The 26,337-nt window shown below is 32.7% G+C and overlaps 1 protein-coding gene across 10 annotated transcripts in view; it reads left to right on the forward strand.

Annotated features, from left to right (window-relative positions):
• Positions 1–26,337, forward strand: part of LOC115211517 (supervillin) — a 273,144-nt gene that overhangs the window by 161,476 nt on the left and 85,331 nt on the right. For 8 of the 10 annotated variants that reach the window (XM_036506226.1, XM_036506231.1, XM_036506225.1 and 5 more), the window contains 5 exons: positions 178–3,644; positions 5,941–6,078; positions 9,013–9,213; positions 11,328–12,074; positions 22,522–22,648. In XM_036506226.1, coding sequence (XP_036362119.1) covers positions 178–3,644; positions 5,941–6,078; positions 9,013–9,213; positions 11,328–12,074; positions 22,522–22,648 — 4,680 coding nt within the window. The remainder of the gene's footprint in view (positions 1–177; positions 3,645–5,940; positions 6,079–9,012; positions 9,214–11,327; positions 12,075–22,521; positions 22,649–26,337) is intronic. The other 2 variants (XM_036506229.1, XM_036506232.1) reach the window with 2 other exon arrangements.

Genomic DNA, 26,337 nt, shown 5'->3' on the forward strand with positions numbered 1-26,337 from the left:
CAAAGAGGATAATTTAATTGTATATTTTGTAAACTTTATCATTTATTTTATTAAATACTATCGACTATCTTTTAAAAGTTTATCTGTATATAATGATATTCTGTGGCCACAGTTCAGTGGCTGGAGCTGGTACAAGAATATTAATTTTGGAAACTTTTTTTTTCTTTTAACTTTCAGTACTTGTCTGTTTCTGATGGTTCAACAAGTAATAAGACATTTTCTGAACCTTCTAATGTCAATGTAATGAGCTCACGAAATGCTTATTCTACAGCACGTAACATACCTAATACTTCTGCTGCTGGTTTAGAAGGAAAGAGAATTAGTAATATCACTACTTCAGAATCAGAAAGGGAATTAACAAGTGAAAGTGAAAGATTTATTTGCAATGCAAAACCTAAGATACCATCTTATGCAAAAGTGCAAAGCACTAGTTCAAAAGCTATGGATTCTCAACAGCCAAATATCTCTTCAATACCCGCAGAGCCTCAGAAGAATGATTTTACCACAGATCATGTTCAACAATCTCTTTATTCATCAAAAAATGCAATAAGATTATCAAATACTGCAGAAACAACTCATAATATACATTCTGGAGGACTGTCTATAAAAAATAAATTGGTTCACACAAATAAAAATGAAGATGTAGATTCACGATCTAAACTAGTTTCTCATGATACATCAAAAACCATTGGTGCTAAGGTGACCAACAAAACACCTTCTGTTACAACCAAAAGTACTGATGGTGCAACAGTTCCAAAAACAGTACCTGGTGCAACAAAGAGCATTGATGCTTTAGGGGTTTCTAAAACAGCACTAACTGCTGCAAAAACTACAACTACAACAGTAACTCCTAAAACATCACCAACTGTAATGAAAACCACCAATACTGCAGTGGTTTCCAAATCAGCACTTGCTGCCAAGAAGACCACTGATGCTACATTGGCTTCTAAAGGAGCTCCTGTTGTAACGAAATCTACTGATACTACAGTAGCTTCAAGAACATCATCTGTTACAACAAAAGCTCTTAGTACAACAGTGGTCTCCAAAACAGCACCTGTAGCAACAAAAACGATTGATGCTACAGTGGCCCCTAAAACAGCACCTGTGGCAACAAAAACGACTGATGCTACAGTGGCCCCTAAAACAGCACCTGTGGCAACAAAAACGATTGCTGCTACAGTGGCCCCTAAAACAGCACCTGTGGCAACAAAAACGATTGCTGCTACAGTGGCCCCTAAAATAGCACCTGTGGCAACAAAAACAATTGATACTACAGTGGCCCCTAAAACAGCACCTGTGGTAACAAAAACTGTTGATGCCACAGTGGCCCCCAAATCAGCACCTGCAGTAACAAAAACTGTTGATGCTACAGTGGCCCCCACAACAGCACCTGTGCCAATGAAAACTGCTAATGCTACAGTAGCTCTTAAAACGGAATCTGTTGTAACAAAAACCACTAATGCAACATTGGTTCCTAAAACAGCTCCTGTTGCAAAAGTGGCTTCCACCACTGCAACAAATACCAGTGATACTAAACTAGCTGCTGACACAACACCTTCATCAAGCGTCAGTAATACTACACTGGTTCTAAAGACACCAACAACTGTACCAAAGACAACAGACTCAGCAGTAGATCCTAAAATAGCAACTACTATGACAACGACCACTAATACCTCTAGTACAACTGACTCTCCTCAGACTTTGACCTCTACAACAAAGAGCTTAGATACAACGATGGCACCTCAAGCCTTACCAACTGCAGCAAAGCTCATACATACAACAATGGCTTCAAAAACAGAACCTACTGCAACAAAAATTACAGATTCTACAGTAGCTTCTCAAATACCATCAACTGTGACAATGAACACAGCTACAGAGTTGGATCAAAAAGTTCCTTATACCCTAATGGCTCCTGTAATAGCATCAACTAAAACAAAAACCACAGATATTAAAACAACAAGCTTGGTAACAAAAACTACAGAAATTGCAGCAACTTCTCAACCAACACCTACTACCACAAAAACGTTAGGTGCTACAACATCTTCAAGTACAATTCAAACTACAACAAAATCCACAGATAGCACAGTTTCTCTTAAAACACTTCCTGTTACAACAAGTGTAACATCAGCTTCTAAAGCAATGCCTGCTACAATTACTAATGCAAATAATGTAATTAGCCAAACAACTGGTATTACTTTAAAATCTCCAGAGACTACAATGTCTCCTAAAGTAATACTAACTACAACAAAACCTACAGATACTACTGTGACTGATAACTTGACCTCTGTTGTAGAAAAAACCACCGATTTTGTTGGGATTCCTCAAAAATTGCCTACTGCAGGAAAGACAACAGAGACAGCTGTAGTTACTACAGTTGCAAGTGTAGAGCCGAGTATTAAGACCAAACAAATAATTTCTGAACCTAAAACTGTTACTACCTCTGTTGAAAGATCAAGTGCTACTGACTCAATTACAGGACCAAAAGCTAGTGCCACAGCTGTAACTCCAACACCAGTTGCATTTACATCTGAAGGTACAGCTGTAGCCTCAAAAATAGTGACTACTGCAATTAAGAATACTGACACGATTACAGTAACAACAAAAGAACCAATATCTAAAACAACAGAAACGGTGACAGTAACAAAAAGTATGACCACTCCAACTGAAACTTTATCCACCAGCACAACTGTCAGTCAGCCCACTATAACTAAACCCACTGATACTATTGATATTACGAAATCCGTGGATAAGATTCAAGGTGTGAATTTAGCAGCAGTGAATGGAACTGTTGAAGAAAAGAAAGTAGCAACTATAGAAGCTAAAAAACCATCTAAGGAAATCCACAAAGCTAATACTGTTGAAACCAGTTCTACAGTGCAGAGTACTGTAAACATTAAAAATCTACCAACTCCATCTGACATCAGTAGTATGGGCAAGCTTTCTGAGACACCAACTGTGAAGTCTGATATGACAATGAACAGTAATGTATATGCACCTACAGCTGCTGATTTAGATAAAACAAATATTTCATCAATGGCACAAACTAATATTTCTTTATCTAAAACCACAAAAACATCCCTTCCTACACAAACATCAGCAACTTTAACAGGAACCTTAGAAAATGTAGCAGTCACTGAATCTAAGGATACAGCTCACACTAAAGTATATACTAAAGTATTATCTTCTGACACTAAAACAGATGTTTCTTCTGATACTAATGTTGTAGGCCTGACTGGGGCTTCAGAGAAAATCATAGACACTAATAAAAAGACACCTTTTTCAACATCTGACATAAAAGGCAAATCATTAGAAAGATCTCTATCACTTACTTCCTCAACACTCATCATGTCAACAAAAACATCAAAAGACAATGATGAGAACAGGGATGAGATAAAAAAGACAGCTACTTCAAATACTGTATTACAATTCTCTAAACATAGGAAAAGCGAAGGTTCAATTGATACTCCTCACTTAAGCATTCATCGAGGTATCTTAAAGCGCACTTCTTCTCTGCACAAGCAAAATTCATGTTCTGAAGAAATGGATCCAGAGCTAGCACATGTCTTCCAGTCCAGGAGAAGTAAAGAGGAAACTGATGAGGATACTTTTGAACAAGATGTTTTTGATGAAAGTCAATATCTTCGGTAAGTTTACTGATACTTATGATAATCAATGTTATATTTTGTTTTAAAATTATGATTCTGGAGTAAGTAATATTTCTCCTAAGATTAAAATAAATGCTTCATCTAGCTTTAAAATCTTTATTAAAACTTTTTTTGATATTTCACAACTGAGTTTCTCTGACTGATACCAATATATTAAATCTAGTAATATCGTTTACTTGCTTAATTCCCATCACTAATTACTTTTCCTAAGTCTTAGAAATTACTGTTTCCCTGTGACCCATTATAGCTATCAAGCATCTTTAACTTTTGATTGTCCTGCATATCAGTTGTCTAAGCACTTTTGATAAATTAAAAATTTTGATTCAGTAGATTTTAACTTAGAACCTTACCCCGAGTTTATATTATTGTTGCCCATTTCTTTCTTACAGGTTACCTTTTTAATATATTGTATTTCTAGTAATCATCAACTACATATGCATTTCAGTTTTTAAAATAGGATTTTAGGCAAGATAGGTTTTAGATAATTATTATAACATTTTAATTTATTGATATAATGAGCTGATATTTAGAATAAAATTTAGCAATAGAATTCTTACATGAAATTATGGAATGTTTGAGGATTAGTTATATGTGACCATTGACATTCTCAGCCAGATTGGCACATAAAGGGCCAAAAATAATTCCTGATTTGTTAGGACAGGGAACTCCTGCATATTCAAGGATTTTGACCAGAAGCTGTTCTTTTAAATTCAAATAGTTGTATGTTATCAAATTAATTAACAGCAATTGCCTGAAAATAGAAGCCATGTCTTTAGTCTTGGTTTGCTCCAATGAACATTTCACAACCAAATATGAAGGTAATGAATTAATGCTAGAAGGATCTTGATGAAGTCTAAGAAGCTGAGAATAAAATGCACTTGAAACGCTTCATTAAACTGATTGCTTAGGTGAATTTATGTGCACTTTTTTCTAATTTTTTTATTAATAAGAATTCAGATATTTCCCTTAAAATTTGTCATTACTGATAGGGAGTCAAAAATTGGTCCCATTCTTTTTATCACTATGTTTTCTTTCTTAAAGGTATCTTAGTATTATAAGGTATTGGTTACTGAAACATTTCTCAGATGACTGTCAGGATTGATTATAATGTCAGTAGCTTCATAGTATGAAATTGATTCCAATGAATAGTTAATTAAGCACTTAAGGAGAGATCTGAAATACTTTACTCCTCTATTAGTGTGACCACTAATAGAGTAGTAAAGCACTATCATTATGTTTAATTTGACCTATTAAATACACTTCTTTTTATTAATTTAAGCAGCTAAAAATAAAATGTTTTTCACTTGGTAGAACAATGACAGCATAAATTAATGCTAATTACTATTTTGTGTCTATCAAACTTAACCAATTGCTTTTTTTTTTATACAATCTTGTGAATTCTTTATGTTATTTCTCAAATCAAACAAACAACAGGAGGAATCCAATAAAAGCAAACTAACTGTTGACTCATAGCTTTAACTGTGCCACAGCCATAAAAAAGGAAGCTTACATTATGTCCCCTTTTCAGTTTGGTGTCTGTATACACCAAATACAGTGAAGGATAATTTTAGATTTTCCCTCTTGACAAAGATTTAAATTTGTCATGCCCTCTGACAAATTTTAAATCTTTCAAATCTTATTACTAACATGGATTATCAAAATACAAAAATAACATTATTTATTTGTTTTATTCATGGCATTTCATCTGTGACAATAGCCTTATTTTTTTCTTTACCTTGATTACTTTCTTATTGAAAAATTCTTCTGGCTAACATTGTCACATTTATAAACCGAACTCATTTAGTTTCTTAAACCAAAAATACTTAAATTCTCCTCCTCTCCCTATTTCATATATATGATCTCTCTCTCTCTCTCTCACACTCACACACACATGCACACTCACACACGATTATGTATATACACATGTATTAAAACAAGTTTTTAGAACTTAAGTACAAGGGGAAAAAAAAAAATTTAGGACTCACATCCATTATCAATTGAAGCTTTTTAATTTACATGACTCGTTTGTGAAATTTCGCTTCTTCATAATCTTAGAAATTCATGCACTCCTTAATTAATACCGTTGCATAATTGTATGCATATAAATTTATGAATTTCTTTTTTCAGTTATACATTTAAATGCTGTTTAATGCATGTTTTGGGGGATATAATGCAATCTTTTTATTTGTTTCTGTTTTGGTATTCAGCTGGCAGTATAAAGAAATTGTTCTCTGTTGTATCAAGATCTTATATCTATGTTCCTTATATATTTCAGACAAGATTCTTTACAATCAGAAGTTATAAATGAAGAACCTGAAGAAAAAACGCTATCAGTATCAGAAAGAATTTCTCAAATGGAAACTCAGATTTCATCAACATCGGGAGCTACTACTCCAAAAACACCTAGGTCAAGGTAAATTTAATTGTTATATGTTTTACATTTTGGATTTTAATTTATTTACTGATTTTCTCAACTTATTTCTCATTTATTACCTTTGATGTCCCAGATCTGAATTGCTATTGATGTAGTCATCCCATTTATTTTCCACATTCAACAACCTCTTCACATATTACTTTCACCTTCCCTTAATTCTATAAGGCTACACAACAAAGTGTCTCATTTTGTCCTTGAAGCAGATGAGTCCTGTCATATTGCATCTTGCTTTTGCTGCTTTGCAGAACTAAAGATATTTATCCATGACTTTTTGCATATATTTATTAGAAGTAAATATTAAACATGAAAATAGTTAATATTTCATCAAAGGTCTATAGCTTCTTTGTCCTCATGTCTTTTCTGTTGTCAAATGAAGTGAAGTGACTCAGAAACAAGCAGCTGAGAAGCACACAATTCATTGTTCTCTTAACAGATATACTAAAACTTTTTGTCAATTTTTTTGACTCCTCTTAAACCTTTGCATATATTTGAATTTTTTGGTATAATATTAATTAATCAAGAAAATAACAACAAATAATTAATGACTGTTGGAATCTACTGCTTCCTGTATCTCATGTTTTCTCACTATTAAATAGCCAAGTGAAGTGATACACAAATAGTTGATAAAGAAAGAATACATTTCTTTTGAAAATAAATATGCTGTTAAATATAAGGGAGATAATTCATAATTTTCAATTGGTTTCTAAAACTTGCTCACTAATTGTAAGGTATTGTAAGTTAAGTTAGGGGGGGGGGTAAGTAGAACACCTTATTTGATAAAGAAGGAAAATTGATAATTCAAAATAACTAAATCTTTTTTTTTTCAGTTTTGATTTTTAGTTTTCAAACTATTAGCTTTTGGGATAGTGACATTTTCTGGTAGATGAAACATGTAAAGAATTTTCTAAGAAGCTTAATATTTAGTGCAATCTTTTCCTCATTAACACGAGTCCAAAGAATGAGGGGATTCCTAGAAGATGTCTTTACCCCTCTTTGTAGTTGATTATGGCATGTAGGTGATTATGGCATGTAGCATTAACTACCCTGACTAGAATTAATAACAGTCCACATTATTTCCTTATGTGGAATTAGAAATTTATGGCAAAGCTTTCCATTTACAGTTTCAATTTGATATAGCTACCTGGATTGGGAGATTTCTAACAGGTTGCCCCCTTCTAACACTTTTTTGATGGAGCTCCCATTAAACCCTCCCAAATTATAAATACCTTTACTTTGGCTACTGTAGCCTCAATTTCTCTCATTTTCTGTGACTTGCTGTATTTTCCTTTCTTCTCTTCAGCTTAGAACTTCAAATCTTTGGCACATTTTTCTTCTTCCATATGTTTTCTATCTAACCATTAACCTATAGTGTTTAAGTCTCAACATCAACTATTTCATTTTTATCATAATTTTACGTCTGGTGTTCCATGTTTGCATGATTTTCTGAGCCAGTGTTTTATGGCTAGATGACTTTCCCGTTTCCTACCTTTTCATCATGCATAGATGCAGTGTACCTATTCTAAAACTGAGATACATACTGTAATATCAACATCAATTACATTTATATCAACTGATCCCTCAATCTACAAGGCCTCTTTCAGATTTACTTTCTCCTCAAAACATGCTAGAAATGTCTTAATTGTTCATTAAAAATTACTTGATATTTTCATTACATACATTTTAGAATTTTTTGTTTTGGACATTTGTTAGCAGATGGAAAATCATAAGAAAATAACACTGTATAACAAAGAAAGCAAAAACAGAAATGAATAATCTTTTCTATGGGTATTTTGTGTGTAGATCACGAATATAACATCCATTTCTTTCTGTGACCCTCCAGTTTCTTGTAAACAGGATTGGGCTGAAACTGACAACTCTAAAAGTTATATACAGATTTTGATATAATTTTAATGGGGTGTCAACCATTAACATAGAAAAATGGGTTGTCAACCTAACATAGGAAAATTGTAAAAGTACACACAATATTTTTATAGTTATGTGGGTCCAAATCCATGGTAAATCTGACAAGAAACCTCAATCTGAACTCAATGATCTAGTTTGTGATCTAACACTTACTAAGCAACAGAGTGAAGTCCTGGCCTCATGTCTGCAACAATGGAACCTGTTGGATAAAGACGCTCTAATTACAGCATTTAGGAGCATTCTGCAGATCTACTGCAGTTCTTCACTTTGGAAAACAACTTGACTTATTCTAATAATATCAGAGACCTATTCAATGCCTTTGAGCTGACCTATGAACCAAATGAGTAGAGGTTATTCATAGATGCATCCCTTTACAGCATAAATGTGGTTCTGTGGCACATTGGAAACACCATGCCTTCAGTTCCAGTTGCTCACTCTGTCATTTTAAGAGAGACATATGAGAACCTCACTTTTATTCTAGACTGCATAAGTTACAAGGAGTATGAGTGGCTAATTTGTGCAGACTTGAAAGTAGTAGCCCTACTTAATGGGCTACAAACGGGATACACCAAGTTTATGTGCTTCCTTTGCAAGTAGGATAGTAGGGCCAGATCAGAGCATTATGTACACTCAGAATGGCCACCTTGGGAAACTATGATACCTGGATGTCATAATGTAAATCATGAGCCATTAGTTAAGGAGAAAAATCATTTTGCCACCACTGCATATAAAACTAGGCCCAATGAAGCATTCTTGACCTACTTCACCTGTGTAATGGAACTCACTTAAATGTTACTTCCATGAAGCCCCATGTCCTACAGGCAACAATCATAACAGGTAGTCTTTATTCCAAAATTCTTTATTTCCTCTCAAACCTACAGATGTTTCATTTTGTAATCCTTGTTTTGACTAAACAGACCTAGTTACAAACAATCCCAAACTCTCTTTTCAAATACATTTTTAACAAAATTTTCTAATTCTAAATTTCAGGTTAGGATCTGTTAGTAGAACTTACTTTGAAGATATTCAAAAGCAGACTATGTTACCTGAAGAACTTTTTAATAAATTAAGTGATTTGGCTCTTAGTAAAGAAGCCTACCAGGAAAGGAGGAAGAAATATCAACGGGGTCGAGATGACTGGCGGTCCAGGACACAACCCGTTACGCAAGAAGAGGTGAAAGAAGCTGATAGGTAAGAATAGTTATATAGTAATAATCTTTAGCATGAAGTTTGTCACCTTTGATGTTGTAGTACAATATATATTGTATATTTTCAAGCATCCTTTTTGTTTAAATTTAGTTTTTACATTGGTAATTACAATGCCAAATTTTAAGTTTATTGCACTGGCAAGTATATGTCTGAATACACAAAAGGAAACTATTTGCAATATTTTCTAAATATTCTAATTAGAGGGAATTATGATTGTTTATAAGTAATACTTAATTGATTATACAAGATAATATTATCTTCTTTTACATTATTAATTTTAAAAATATGTAAAAATTATCAAATACCTAAATAAATTATTATTGTCTGTGAAGGCAATTTTAAACACTTGTTTACAAGAGTTATGGGAAAACAGTTACTTTGTTTTAAGATGTTTCTTGTATATTATGAAATCTTATTTTTTCTTACGTTTGTTATGTATTTAAATTTTGTTTTGTTTAAATTTTAATTTTACTTTTTTTGGCTTTTACTTCAAATTCTTTGTTCAAACCAAACAAGCAATTGTTATAAATAGATAAATAATTCTGAAAGGTTTGATTTAACCATTTCTAGCAATTTAGTATTTTATACTTATATATTTTGTACAAGATAAAAGTAAATGAGACTAAAATATAAGTAAATTTATGTTATAAATAATCTGAGAGTTCAAAGGAGAATTAGCAAAACAGTTTAATGCAATTTTTAATAATAATTTCTTTATTGACGACTAAGGGTTGCAGTTTTTAATGATTGTTTCAAAGTTTGGAACAAGGCCAGCAATTTTCAGGGGAGGGTTAAATCGATTACATCAACCCCAGTACTCAACTGATACTTATTTTATCAACTCTGAAAGGATGAAAGGCAAATTCAGCCTCAGCGGTATTTGAACTCAGAAAGTAAAGACTGATAAAATACCGCTAAGCATTTTGCTTGGCGTGCTAACAATTCTGCCAGCTTGCTGCCTTAGCAGTTTTTAATAGTGATAGTATCAATAACATAGAAATTATTTCTCTTTGTTGTTTCAAAATATAAATCACTTGTATCCTTATACCATTTTCTAAATGTTGATAAAATTTAATGGAAATTAAAATTTTAAAAAGAAATTGGGAAATGTCAAACCAAAATGTTTTCTAATTCATGTTAAAATGTATGTAGTTGAAAATATCAATTCTCATAGCTTTCATTTAGTGTTTTAGCATTTTGTTCTTTTGGATATAGGACTGGAATTATATGCAACATAATGAGTTGAATAGCATATTTCAAACATTATGAATATTATTTTTAAAGAATCAATTAATAAAAATTTTGTAGAATAGTTTACAACTGAATTCTTTTGGTCATTCTTAACAATTGCTGGAATTAGTGTTTATTAATGATTGCAACTTCTGATATTGAACCTTGATTACATGGTTTAAAAAACAATTTGTACAACTACATTAAAAGAGTCTGAGATAGTTTAAATAGAAATGCCCAGGATGATCACCTAATTAATTAGAAAACAGAAGAATGAATATATAGAGTATTTATTTTGCTTTGTATTGAATGAAGAAGAGAACTATATTTTCATCTTAGATACTTTGTACACTGAACAGGTCTTTAGTTTATTAAAATTTAAAATTATGAATTTTACTTTAATCTTTTAAAAATGTTAGAATTCAGCTTTACATTAATTAATTACTATCATATGTATTATATTTTTACATTTAAATTTTGACAAAAGTGTTAAAACAATATCATTACTTGCAGTCACATACTGATGCCTATTATAAATATAATTGGTTTGTTGTGATATTAATGTGTAACCAATTCATTATATACCTACCTTATTTTATCTGATTTTATAAAATTTACTTGAATAAATAAGTAAATTTATGCTGGGCATTTAACCATTAGATTAAACCTGAAAATATTTCATTTTAAACTTATTTGCTTGCATAAATATTTTAAATATGTTTTATTATTTTTATGTTCAAATTAAGTTTTATTTTATGATTTTTGTATTTAATGCACTTAAAAGAATCCTCTATACATAAGCTAGCTCTTGGGGTTTAGAATCTTGTATTATAATAGTTCCTGATCAGATAGTACTTTTTTTACAGTTTGGAAACTGTGAGTAATTTCCGAGCTTTGGTGATGAAACGGTCATCTATTAACATCTTTGAACAATTGAAAGATCAAGAAAAGCAACGTAAAACATATCCTGGGAAGAAAACTGAATATCCACAGCCTTACATACCCGAGAAAATGTCAGAGAAAAAGAGAGAGAGGTATAAAACTCTGCCAGTTACAGCAGCTGAGCTAATGGCCATCCCTGAAGGAGAGACTGTTGGGTTGGATAACTTTAAGTCTACAATGCAAGCTCTAAGGGATTATAAAACTGATTCTGGAATTGTTTCATCTTGCTCAGATTTTGAGAGAGACTCTCAGGGTTCTGATAGTATGAAAAACCTAGCAATTGATGCTGACACAGAAGACGATGACATTACTCATCTTAGTGTTGCTGACAGAGCCTGTATCTTTCAAAAGCTAGAAGAAAAATCCAAAAAGTGTGCTAGTGGAGCAAAGCGTTACATCGACAGAAAGAAGCGAGAACGTTATAAAACACAGCCAGTTACTGAAGATGAAGTGAAGACTGCCTCTGAAATTGCCGAAGAAAACGTCAGTGACAGGAAACGTAATAGTATTACTGATCAGATTGAGTTTATGGAGAAAGTGCATGAGGCTGAAAAGAAATTAAATACTGGGCTTAAAACTTTATCATCTGCTCCCAGTTTAGAGTCATTGTTACAGAGTGAGAGTTATGAAGAAGAAATGGACCCAACCACTCATAGTGATGACCTTACCAGGTAACTGTAACATTTCTGCCATCAAGTTTTAATACTATCAATATTTGTTGTCATTATCATCATCATCACTATCATTATTCCTGCTCCTCCTCCTCCTCCTCCATCATCATCATCATCATCATCATCATCATCATCACCATCACCACCACCACCACCACCACCACCACCACCACCACTACTACTACTACTACTACTACTACTACTACTACTACTACTACATTTTTGGTCGCTTAGATGCACTTTAACAAAGCACAGATTCCTTCTTCTAGCCTGCTATTTGCTTCTCTTTAAAAAAAAAATCTAAAACTCAAAGAAAAATACAGCAAAATAGTAACTTAGTAGTTTGCTTCATTGAACTTTTCTTGTCTTATTTTTGGGACTTTTCACATTGATTCAGTCACTAATCATATGTACATTATTTACATTTGACAGATATTTGTCCTCATCTTGTTTGTTGTTAACACAACTTTTCAGCTGATATATCCTCCAGCCTTCATCAGGTGTCTTGGGGAAATTTTGAACCTGGGTTCTCATTCCTAAGGTATTTTTCAATGTTATTATTATTATTATTATTCAGGTCACTGTCTGGAATTGAACTTGGAATCTTGGGGTTAGTAGCCCACCTCTTAACCGCTATGCCATATGTCCATGGGCAATTATGGAGTGAATTTTAGGGCTTATAAATCTAATATTTTCCTATCCTTCCTTAATACCAGTTCCCATATGCTATTCATATCTGCACTTGGTCTGCTTAGAAGGTTGTTGTGTCCTAGCATATGTGCTGCTTCTTTTACTTTTCGTATTTTCCAGTGGTGTTCTCTGTCTATTATTTTAACTTCATCCCACAGGGGGAGGTGAGCTCCATTTTTCCATACATGATCCACTATATCCGATTTATCAATATCTCCTTGTGTCACAGTTTTGTGATGTTCTGCTACCCTTATTTTAAGGGGGCAGCATGTTTCGCCTTTGTATAACCTTCCACAGCTGCATAGGATGGAGTACACACAGTTTTTGGTCATATTCTCTTCTACTGGTGGTTTTATTCACATGAGATATTTTTGAAGTGTTGTATTACTCTTGAATACTGTCCTGATGTCATATGGGCCACATAATTTTTGTATCTTTTCAGAGAGGCCTTTCAAATAGGGTAGAAAGGCTGTGGACAGTTTATTGGTTTCATCCTCCCTTTTCTTCATAAATGGAGCAGATAGTATGTTTTTGGGGTAGTTGTTGCTTATAGATTGTTACTGAGCTTGATCTTTTATTTGTGGTGGGTATCATGATCCCTATATACCAGTGATATACCAATAAGAAACTTGATGGAAATGTTGACCTTCTGTGTAGAAACTACCTACTTCATATATATATTGACAAGAAGAGAGTTTAGCTATGTGTTTGCCATTAACACCAATAATAGCCAATATATACTTGGGAATGCTTTGAGAATTTGGCTTTAGGGTCAACACCATTAAAACCAACCCTATGGCTGTGATATGTTGATGACACCTTTATACTTTGGTCCCATCAGGAGATGTCCAAAATCATGTGAACTCAATAAAGCCATCCATACAGTTCACAATAGAAAAAGAAAAAGACAATCAGCTAGCATTCCTGGACATAGTAATAACGCACACCAAGTATGGTTTCAGGACATCCATACACCACAAACCAACCTTCACTGGACAATACCTCAACTTCAATTCTCACCAGTGTAAAGAGAGGGATTGCTCAGTGCCTAAAACATCAAGCAAAGAATATAAGTAGTGATAGTGATACCCACCATGAAGAAATGATCAAGCTCAGTAACAATCTATTAAGCAACAACTACCCCAAAAACATGCTATCCACTCCAGTTATGAAGAAAAGAGAGGACGAAACCAATAAACTGTCCACAGTCTGTCTACCCTATGTGAAAGGCCTGTCTGAAAAGATACAAAAGGTATGCAGCCCATATGGCATCAAGAGTAATACAACACTTCGCAAATATATCCTTGGAGTAAAACCACCAATAGAAGAGAATATGACCAAAAACTGTGTGTACTCCATCCCATGCAGCTGTGGAGGTTATACAAAGGAATACATGCTGCCCCATCAAAATAAGAGTAGAGGAACATCGCAAAGCTGTGCCACAAGGTGATATTGATAAATCAGGTATAGCTGATCATGTATGGGAAAATGGAGACCACCTCCCACTGTGGAATGAAATTAAAATAAAAGACAGAAAACACCACAGGAAAATACGTAAACTAAAAGAAGCTGCAAATATGCTAGGACACAACAACCTCCTAAGCAGACCAAGTGCAGATATGAATAACATATGGGAACTGGTATTAAGGAAGGATAGGAAAATAATTGATTTATAAGCCCTAAAATTCACTCCATAATTGCCCGTGGGCATATGGCATAGTGGTTAAGAGTGCAGGCTACTGACCCCAAGATTTCGAGTTTGATTCCAGACAGTAACCTCAATAATAATAATAATAATAATAATAATAATAATTATACCAATGACAACAACATTGAAAAATACCTTAGGAATGAGAACCCAGGTTCGAAATTTCCCCAAGAAACTTGATGAAGGTTAGAGGGTAACAACAACATCGAAGAATACCTTAGGAATGAGAACTCAGGTTCAAAATTTCCCCAAGACACCTGATGAAGGCTGGAGGGTATATCAACCAAAACATTGTTAACAACAAACAAGATAAGGACAAATATCCATCAAATGTAAATAATGTACATAATTCCTCATCTCTTAAATATAGAACTTGAAGTTATAAGATTTTATTTTAAAGTACCTATTCACATTGGAAAATCTGATTAAGATGCAATAAGACTTTAATACTCAACATTATAGATATATTTTGAACAATTATTATAATTGACATTTAGATTGTCAAATGTAATGCTTATTTCTCATATTGTTTTGAATTAAACATGCATTATCTTGTAACTTTGAGATTTCAATGATGTGTCTGTTTATCTTTAGAATGTCATTGTAGGGTAGGTGTGAGAGGCTGGATCTGTTTGAATGTAAAACAAGCAGAGTATTTGGGCTGAATATAGCCAGTTTAAATGCTGATGGGTTACACAGATTCCTTTATTACCCTAATAGCTAGTGAATTCAATAAACTAAATTGATCATTGGAAAATAGAAGAATTTTTTTAAAGGCAGTGCCCCATATTGTCACAGTTTAATGAGTAAAATTAGAAACAACAAGCAAAAAGACCAAAATAATGCAGTAATAATGTAAAAAAAGATATTACTATAAAAATAAATGTGAAAGAACAAATTTCAATTGTTTGGATGTAAAACTTTGTAACTTCCACATTATTCACAGATGAACATTTTCAAGCACTTGATTCCAGAATTCCCTTTCCTGCATTGCTCTTGGTTGGTTCTCTTCAGAAAACCAGAGTCTTCAACCAGTTGGTCAATAAGTGTCCTGGCAAGATGACTCTTCGGTTGCTTTCCCTGTGTTGGTTCCCACATCAACATTTTAATTCACTACTTCATCTTTGCTACAAAAGGAGAGCCTGCAGAATCTCCGTCTTCTTTTCTTTATGGTGGAGGTAACTCTTGAAATATTACAGTAATCCCTCACCATATCGCAGTTCACCTATTGTGGTTTAGTATCTAAGCTTACATTGATTCCTCCATGGTGTTGTCTTGCATTTATAATGAAATAAATACTCTTTTACTTGTTTCAGTCATTTGACTGTGATCATGCTGGAGCACTGCCTTTAGTCAAGCAAATCAACCCCAGGACTTATTCTTTGAAAGTCTAGTACTTACTCTATCGGTCTCTTTTGCCGAACTGCTAAGTTATGGGGACGTAAACACACCAGCATCGGTTGTCAAGCGATGTTGGGGGGACAAACACAGACACACAAACACACACACACACACATATATATATTATATATATATATAATATATATATATATATATTATATATATATATATACATATACATATATACGACGGGCTTCTTTTCAGTTTCCGTCTACCAAATCCACTCACAAGGCTTTGGTTGGCTCGAGGCTATAGTAGAAGACACTTGCCCAAGGTGCCACACAGTGGGACTGAACCCAGAACCATGTGTTTGGTAAGCAAGCTACTTACCACACAGCCACTCCTGCACCTATATACAAATTATAAAAATAATTTTAAAAATATACCGTACAGTACTGTTTCTACTTCGCAGATTTTCACCTATTGTGGGGGGTTTCGGAATGTAACACTTGTGACTACCATTTAATGTTAAATGCTGCTCTCAGAAGTTTTGCGTATGGTCCAGTTTTCTTTCCAGTGCCTTAGTTGGAGTCCATGTAGTGCAATCATATAAGAGCACAGTTTCTATTGTTGCTTGAAAGAAATTAATCTTAAGCTTTCTGTTTAGATTTGATTTCAAAATGGTGTCCATCTTTCACAATGCTGCCATGCTTTAGCTAAGCAAATTGTGATGTCCTTCTCACTTGTACCAACTCACGAGCCCAAATATAAGAAATCATTTACTTTTTGCAACTTTTATCCATTCATGTGAAGAAGTGTGGACCAGTGATAAGGGGATTGCACTTATGATTGCTAGATTGTGGTTTTGTTTCCCAAACTCAAACTGCTTCAGTGCTCTCAGCTGTAACCCGGTGACACACCTCATTTCACATTACTCCAGTGTACTCACCTGTAACTCTGCAACAGACTGGTTTCCTGTTAAGAGGGAATGTTGGCTTACCTATCTATCAAACGGGGTGGCATTATTCGAAAGCTAAAACAATTTGTGGAAACACATTGTGACTAACAGTGCATAACCACATCCGATATTCTGGTTACAGTGAGACACAGTAAGACTATATAGTCTGAAGTAAAATAGAAATTGATTTATGCATTGAGATATTATTTAAACTTAGATTTTTTTGCATTCATAATGAACATATGTGATGTGCTATCTTGTGTTAAATTATTGAAAACAAATCTTGCAATGGCTTTCATGAAGCATACTGAAAATGAAGAACATAAATTTGATATCTTTTGAATGAATGATCAGAAGAATTGTAGAAAGCAATTATAGAACCAAAATGTGAACACATGAAAAATGATATTAAAAGACAAGAGGACATACATATTTATGCATGCTTTCCAAAAGATAGATGAAATGTTTATCAAATCAACATCACTACAACTAATATGAATGGCAACTTGTTAACAGTTTACTAATGTCATTGAATAATCAGTTGGATAAGTGAAATCTAGGTCATAGCTTAAGATTTGATTGTCACTGTTCCAATTTTTAATATCAACACACTTTTCATTTTTATCCTACCCTTATACTTCAAAATTATTCTGTATAAGGCTGTCTTCTTCTTAGCATTTGTAGAAGGACTGCAATAGAAGAATGGTTTTAAAACTTTACTGCTCAGCCATGGTCCAGGGTTATCTGTTTTTTTTAGAGAAGATGAATGAATAAGAAAAGGCATTGAATAACTATCTGATTATAATGAGAGATATTCTTGAAGAATAAAACAGATTTTAAAAAATTGTTTACTTTCTTATTTATTTTTATGCAATTAAATTTTCACCTTGTATTGTAACATTTGATGTAAAGTTGCTCAAGGATGAAATTTATATTATTTATGAAGTTTTCCAGTTTATAAAAAAATTTTAAACTATTGAATTTTTTCTTCTTTGCTCTGAAACTATTTTTTGTTTGCTTCGATAACTACAAAATATTTTTAGGCTATATCATTGGAGAAGAATTTAATCTTTATTTCTAATAGATTTTATTTATTTTTTTTTCTGTATTATCTGTAGAATGAAGGTGCATGGCTCAGTGGTTTGAGCATCAAGCTTACGATCGCGAGGCTGTGAGTTTGATTCCCAGACCAGGCTGTGTGTTGTGTTCTTGATCAAGACACTTTATTTCATGTTGCTCCAGTTCACTCATCTATAGAAATGAGTTGTGGAATCACTGGTGCCAAGTTGTATTGACCTTTGCTTTTCTCTTGGATAACATTGGTGGTGTGGAGAGGAGAGGCTGGTATGCAACTGCTGGTCTTTCACCAACACCCTTGCTTGGACTTGTACCTAGGAGAGGAACTTTCTAAATGCAATCCCATGGTCATTCGTGACCAAAGGGGGTCTTTACTATTATTTGTACTAATGAGATTAAATAATTTATGAGGTATTTTAGTTGTATTATAAGTACTATTACTGTTTGAAATGTTCTCTATGTATCTCAATATACGCATACTTTACCATAGATTATTTTAATGGAAACTTTTTATCTCAATTTTAAAAAGTTTCTAGATATTAATTATTAAAAATATGGTTAAATATTTTTATCAACTATTATTAGTATGTTTTAAAACTTTAGTTAACAATTACATAGTATTATATGTTGGTAAGTATTTTTAATATTGCAGTTTTTACTTTCTTATTTATATTGTTGCATTGTGTTAATATTTTGTTGGGAATGCAGCCATTATCATTGTTTCTATCACCATTGTCCTTGATGTTGTTAAATTGCAATATATTGTCATGTATTGATGGCTGAAGTTTTGAACCTTTAACTACTTTCTACATTTTCTTGCTTGCAATTTACATTTCATCTTTCCTGCTTATACTAATATTCAAATCACGTACCATTTAAAAATGATATATTTGATGTTTTCATATTTTGCTTGATATTGCTTACTGTATTGCTACTATCTTTTTGCCTTGTCTCTTTTTGGTTTAGATCTTACTAGGGTCAACTTTGCCTGTTATTTCTTTGAAGTCAATAATAAATATAAGTAACACACTAGTTTATATTAGGCCAGGATCAGTCCCATTACTGGTGATGGAAACCTGCTACTAGTAATCAGGTAATCCAGTACTATTTGTCCATTGTCTAATGTTTGGCAACCAGACTGCACCCTTCCACCCTTTATTCTGTTCTACTCTAGGTACAAGATCCGAATTTTTGGGGGAGGAGGCCAGTCGATTAAATCGATCTCAGTATGCAACTGGTACTTAATTCATCGACGCCGAATGGATGAACGACAAAGTCGACCTTGGTGAAACTTGAACTCAGAACGTAAAGACAGATGAAATACCACTAAGTATTTTGCCTGACGTGCTAACGTTTCTGCCAGTTTGCCACCTTCCTTCCACCCTTTATTAGCTTACCCAGTATGGAGAGAGTGCGAGCATCCAATAAGATTAAAAAGCAAGGCTTGTCAAAGACAAATGAGCTCTTTGAGCCAACAGCAGCCATATCCTGTGGATGGGATGGATGCTACCAGGATTACTAAGTCCACTGAAATACTTTGATGGAAGTTAAGCAATATCTGACTCTATACTGGACATAAAAGAGAGCTAAGACCAAGTAAAGTGGAAAGGATTGTTAAAAAAATTTCAGGTGCCCCTTGGTAGAAATTCTATGGGAATGACTTCACTTGAATATGCTAGCAATTATTTTTATTGACTCCCAGATGCATCTATAAATGATGACGTTGCACTCAACGAAACAATATTACACCAGCATTATAAACCTATTAATTTCATGCTCATATGGAAAGTAATTGTCAAAATAAGAACTAAGGGCCTTAAAGAAATTTACCTCTGATTTTCTGGTCAAGAATATTTCATGAATTTTGATTGCATTCTGTTATTAATAATGCTGTTTCTAACTTCTCATGGTCCAGTGTATTTTATGTGAGTGTTCAGAGCTTAAAGGAAATCTGATCCAGTATCTATGTGCCTTATAATTGCAAGTCTAGCACCACTTTGCATTCATGTAAATAGATTATATATCATATAACAAGTTAAATTGAAGCTTAGTAACTTTATATGACTGGGGATGATGAAATTAACTGAACATTACTTTACTGTATACTGTTCTCATCTACACAGATAATATCTTGTATCTTCAAACTAGTATAACATAATGAGATCTAGTTTCATTTCACAATCTGTTTCAGAAATAAAGCCTCAGAAACTAATGTATTTCTTGCTATTTGTATTTAATGTTAAGAATGTTTGATATAAAGGACATATTTTTTATCCTTTTAAAGGAATTACTTTTATTTGCTCCAATACTTTATAATTTGTGAGAATATAGTCATTCTAGGACTAAAGATAATATTTTTATATTCATAGTTTTCTTTCTTTTCGAGATAGTTTTTTCTCTATAGGAAAACAGAATATTGAAAAGTACCACCAACAACAATATATTCATGAACATATATATATATATATATATCACAAAAAAGGGTCAAATGAATAAAAAATACTCTACCATTATGCTGATACAATGAATAAATTGGTTATTTGGGTACTGAAGCATTGCAAATCTAATGTAATAGCTACATAGGTAGCTGCTAAGATATACTTGAGTAAATCTGTCAGAAGGAAGGGCTGGCTAGTTAACAATAAAACAATTAGAATTACTGTACCTCTTTTTCGGATATATACAATCAAGTAGTAGGCAGTTTGCCAAATTTTGACCAAGCCCTTCTGAATGTTAGCATTCCTTTCTATATTTAACATTGTTTGCAGGTCATAATTTCAAACATATAAAACTATTACAATAAAAATAACAATCAGACATGTACATGATTTCTAGAGTAGCAAATAATTATTTAAATGTAGTGTGTGTGTACGTGTGTGTGTGTATTTGTCTATTGATATGTATGCCTAGTTGATAGTAATTTTTGTGTTATTTGTAAAATACATTTGAAATTCAGTCTATAGTATTAGATTTTTATCAAAATATTTGGTACCCTAGATTCCTCAAACGTTGGATTAATCATCATCATCATCCAGTGTTTTAAATCTGGGTTTTGTCCCCGTTAACAGGGGTGGCTGGATCTACCTCAATTTTTCGCTTTCTTCTATACTTTTACTCAGTTTGAAGTATAATTTGCAGTATCTTTCTCAGTAAATTTATGCAAATCATTGTACATATATATAAGAATTGTGTCTAGCTTTACTCTAAAACAATTTTGGTGTTACAAAAAAGAATATGTAAGGCTAACAACCAAAGAGTCCTAATTTTAAGTTGCTTCTCATTTAACTGTCTTGCAGTTAAAACCTACTCATGCAGTCATTTGTGCTGTTAGTCCACACATAAAAGGGATAAAGGATGGCCAATATATGTCTTTGTAAAATCTTTTGTTTACTTAGTATGACCACTAAGAATAAAATACTCAAGGTATTATTATTGAGTATGAACATTTTGTTGGGTTCACCATTTTAATTATGACACACACATACACACATAGGGATATATGTATATATATATATATATATATATAATATATATATATATAATATATATATATATATACATCTGGAGTGCTTCTTTTCATTCCATTTCAAGAGGGTTTTCTATGAAATTGTCCTATTTGTATTTGGAAAGTAACATGCTGTTTATATGGAACTGTGCTTAGGCACTTATATGATAAAAAATAAAGAAAGGTTAGAACACTACAATTTCGTGGAAAATCCTGGATATATGCAAGGCTCTGCATATATATTTAGCAGAGAAATATATTCTATATCACTTAATGCCCAGTCTATATCTGCATGCCAATTGAAGTGGACATTTTTACTTATAAACTGCATTTGTAATAAAAAATACTCATAAATGCCATTGGTTACTTATCCGTCATTTTCATTACCATTCCTTCACATCATCCATGATTGCAGGTATATACTTGCATACTTATGTGAACCCTTGATATGATATAATTATATAGATCCTAATAATGGACACTGTTACACATAATGAACACTACACACTTTTGAGCATTTTAATTATGTATGCAAACGATAATACATAATCTATATATATTAACTTTTGGTTACATACCAATCTTCTATAAAAGTAAAGTCCAATCTTGGATCGCAAGAAGAAATTACCCATGCCTAAAGTTTTTATTTCCGCAGCTAAAAATAAGGTTACTAAATTGCAACATTTTCATCTATGCTTTAACGAGCATGTAAGCATGTAAACAAAATATCAATAAAAATGTGTAAATATTGCTTATCTTCTGAAGAGAGTTAAATAGAATATTAGTCAAAACTTGGCATTGCTTCAGTATGGCCATAACCATGATAAATATAAAGTAATGAAAAAAGGTGCTAAAACTTTTCAATTTAAATTTATACTTAAAAGTAAATTTTTGGAATGTGTGTCAGTATACAGAACATAATTTTTTTATTAAATTCATTTTAGTTGGTATTGAATATTGACATATATCATAAAGTTGTCATTTGTTGGGTTTAAAATATTCTTTATTTTAATATTTGGGAAATTATTAGATACATATGTCTTGAATCGCCTTTGTTATCAATTTTTACTTCCCATTTTATCATTTAGTAATTATAATTTTCTCTTGATATTTATTCCAGCTGAAATTTTTCAATTTTTATGTTTTTGTACTATATTTTCTTTTCTAGACAAAGTTTGGCTGAAAAAGTAAAACTCTTCTCTTCTCCTAAAACATTAATCGAAAAAGCAAACCGTTCTGATGCTCCTGTTATTCGACGTAAAAATCGGAAAGTTGCTTCTCGCTTCAACACTCAGGTATTTAATATTTAAATTTGCTATTTTTGTTTCCCTTTTTTCAAAACAATTTTTTGATATTTTGATTTAAATTTTAAAAAGAAGCAATAACTAAGTATAATAAATGATACATGCTGGGGAAGGTATCTGCATTAGATTGTTTCCTGTATGTTTTATGGTTCTGATCATGTAGAAGTGCAAAAGTGTAGAAGAATAACAAGAGTGAGACAGATTCAGCAAATTTATGTTGTATTATTAATCCAAAGGCTGTGAGCTGGCAGAATTGTAAGCACGCTGGACAAAATGCTTAGCAGTATTTTGTCCGTCCTTATGTTCTGAGTTCAAATTTCGCTGAGGTCAACTTTGCCTTTCATCTTTTTTGGATTGATGAAAGTACCAGTTATGCACTGGAGCCAATGTAATTGACTAGCTCCCTCCCTCAAAATTTTAGGCCTTGTTTCTATAGTAGAAAGGATTATTAATTCACTGGACTATGGTGATCTAAAATAGGAGATAGAACCTATTGTTAGCTGGGTATCTGATGCCAGCAATTACATGCTTCATTCAAAAGCACTACATGGTTATAATTGAACTTGGGACTAACTTAGAGTAGCAACATTAGCTATTAATGTTTGTAGATTAGGTTCTTCCCTCAGATTCAGCATTGAACTAGCTTTAGGTTTTGTTGGGAAGAAGTTTACTCTTTCAGCATTTAGACTGGTGATATCCAGCTCAAATATTCTACCTATTTTATGTCCAGATTCAACCTCCATGGCTATCCTACAATGTCATTCTAAAAATAAGTAATCACAATATCAAAATCTCAAAGCTGCAAAACAATGCATCTTTAGTTCAAAACAGTGGGAATAAATAAGCATTATGTTAGACAGAGTAATCTGAATTCTTGAGGATTTAAAGAAGTCAAAAGACTAACATTTAGCAAATCTCACACTCAATGGAAATATCAATGAAGAATTTCTTTTCATTTAAAATATTTAACATATTTTGCCTATTCATTGTAATATTTATATTAATATTTAGATTATACACTTCTTTTTATATTCCTTGAATATTTATAAACATTTGTATTATAAATTTGTTCCCCTGTTGTACATAATTAGCACATATATTTGTTTACTTTCAATCTTTTGTACTGCATTGAAATTCAAAATTTTTTGTTATCCTTGGTACAAATGAAGAAAGGAGCACTGAACTAAATGCCTTATAGTATCTAGTGTCACCTCCCTATGTTCTAGGTTCACATCTTGCTAGGTTTTAGGTTTACTTTCAACCCTTTTTTGTTGATGTATTCAGCCCAAACAAAAGCATTTCTTTTACTTACCCAAATCTTAAAAAAATTATTTTAGCACATAAAAATTACTTTGGAGTGGTACTCCTTTCACAAATAACTTGATCTGAAGTAAAATAATATATATATGTAAAAGGAAATTCCAGTTAACCATATAAAAACACTCAAATATTATTACATTCACTTACATTTATTTGTTCATAGTGTCATATTGTTTGAAATATCAAAAGGTTTTGTCATCTTCTGCAAAATGATCACTGACACAGTTCATCTATATCACATAGAAAATTGTTTTATTATTGCAGGTTATTTGTGTGCGGTCAAATATGTAACTATGTATGTGTGTGTATGTTGTATATATAGGCATGTATGTATTTATATATGTACAATGTATATATTCACATTTATGTGTATATATCTATATGCTTATATATGTATGTGCATATATGTATATGTGTTTGCATATGTGTGTGCATGTGTATGCATATAAATGTATATTATCCATGCATATATATATATATATATATATATGTGTGTGTGTGTAGGAAGGTCCAACAGGATCTGATGAGTTAGAGGACTGCATTGCACATGATAAAGCAGACATTAGAGTCACATGCAGTTCTTCAGTATGTTGGATTCGAGGACCATCCAACCCATACCACCAAGGTGGAAGATGAATGTTAAATGATGATGGTGGTGACATATATCAGGTTGAGTAAAAAATAAGCAACATTTTGAACCATGAAGAATTTGTACTGGATCTTTGCAGGGTTTTGAATTTAAAAAAAAAATTTTTCTGAAGTTATCAGATAATACAGACATAGACTTGCCCAAATGCATCAATAAATTAACATTGATATTTTTCTCACTGTTGTTACAATCATCTGAAATAGAACTGACAAAGCGCAATCTTTGAACAATTTTGCTATTCAACTTCAAAAAAGGGCATAAAGCAACTGAAACTGCTCACAATATCAATGAAATATTTGGTGAGGAAATGCCCAATGAGTTATCAGCTCAAAAATGGTTTAAATGATTTTGCAGTGGAGACCTGAACCTTGAAGATCATGAGCATAGTGGATGCCCATCTGTCATTGATGATGTTCAGTTAAAGACGGTCATTGAGAAAGATTCATGTAAAACCACTTGAAAACTGGCAAAAGAACTTCAAGTTAGCCAGAAAACTGCCTACAATCATTTGCATGTGATCAGAAAATCAAAAAAGCTCGATAAATGGGTACCACATGATTTGAATGAAAATCAGAAAATGCGCAGATATGAAATTTGCTTGTGACTTCTCCATAATCAGACCGTTCCATTTCTCGAATGTATTGTAACCTGCAATGAAAAGTGGATTCTGTGCAAACCCAAACACTTCAAAAAGAAGGTTATGGTGAGTGTTTGGTGATGTACTGCTGGATTCATCCACTATAACTTCTTAAAACCTGGAAAAAAACCATTACTGCAGAAACATATTGCTACGAAATTGTCAAAATGAACAAACAATTGCTACTTCGCTGTCCCAGAGGGGTCAACAGAAGAGGGCCAATAATTCTTCATGACAATGCTTGACCACACGTTTCGCTAATGACTCTCCAGAAATTGAGGGAACTTGGCTACAAGGTTCTTCCCTACACAGCTTATTCCCCAGACTTTTCTCCTACCGACGACCACTTTTTCAAGCATCATGATGCTTTCCTATGAGAGAAGGAGTTCAAAAATCAAACTGATGCTGAAAATGCATTTAAAGTGTTCATCAGCTCCAGAACTCCAGATATTTATGTTACTGGTATAAACAAACTTGTAACTCATTGGCAAAAATGTGTTGATTGTAATGGTACTTTGAGGAATAAAATTTCTGCATTGTTGAAATATATGGTGATGAATTTCATGTTTCAAAATGTTGCTTACTTTTTACTCATCCTGATATATATATATATATATATATATATATATATATATATATATATGCACACACACACATACATACATACATATATATATATATATATATATATATATATATATATATATGTATGGCCAGCATATTAAAAAATACCTTTAAAGGTTAAATTTATAAACAACTTATAAACAAGGGCAAAATAAAAAAATTCTAATGCCAAATATTTTTTCAAAAAAATGTTATCCCATATTAGATGTAAATTTAATAGTGTTCACTTCCGGACTCTCTCACTCTATGAGAGTTTCAGTTCGAATCGCTCATGTCTCGAGATGTGCTGGAGATTTTCTATTTTGGATATATTTGGGGTACTTAGGTCTGCTCATGACTTAGTGCTTGCTTCATTCGTGGGTCTGAGTAAGTATTTCATTTATGTCTTACGTGTTTATCGCTGACGAGGAGAAAATTCTTATGAATTAACTCTGAAATTGGGACCAATAC

This window comes from Octopus sinensis, linkage group LG1 (genome assembly GCF_006345805.1).
Source record: "Octopus sinensis linkage group LG1, ASM634580v1, whole genome shotgun sequence".
In the NCBI taxonomy this organism is placed as follows: domain Eukaryota; kingdom Metazoa; phylum Mollusca; class Cephalopoda; order Octopoda; family Octopodidae; genus Octopus; species Octopus sinensis.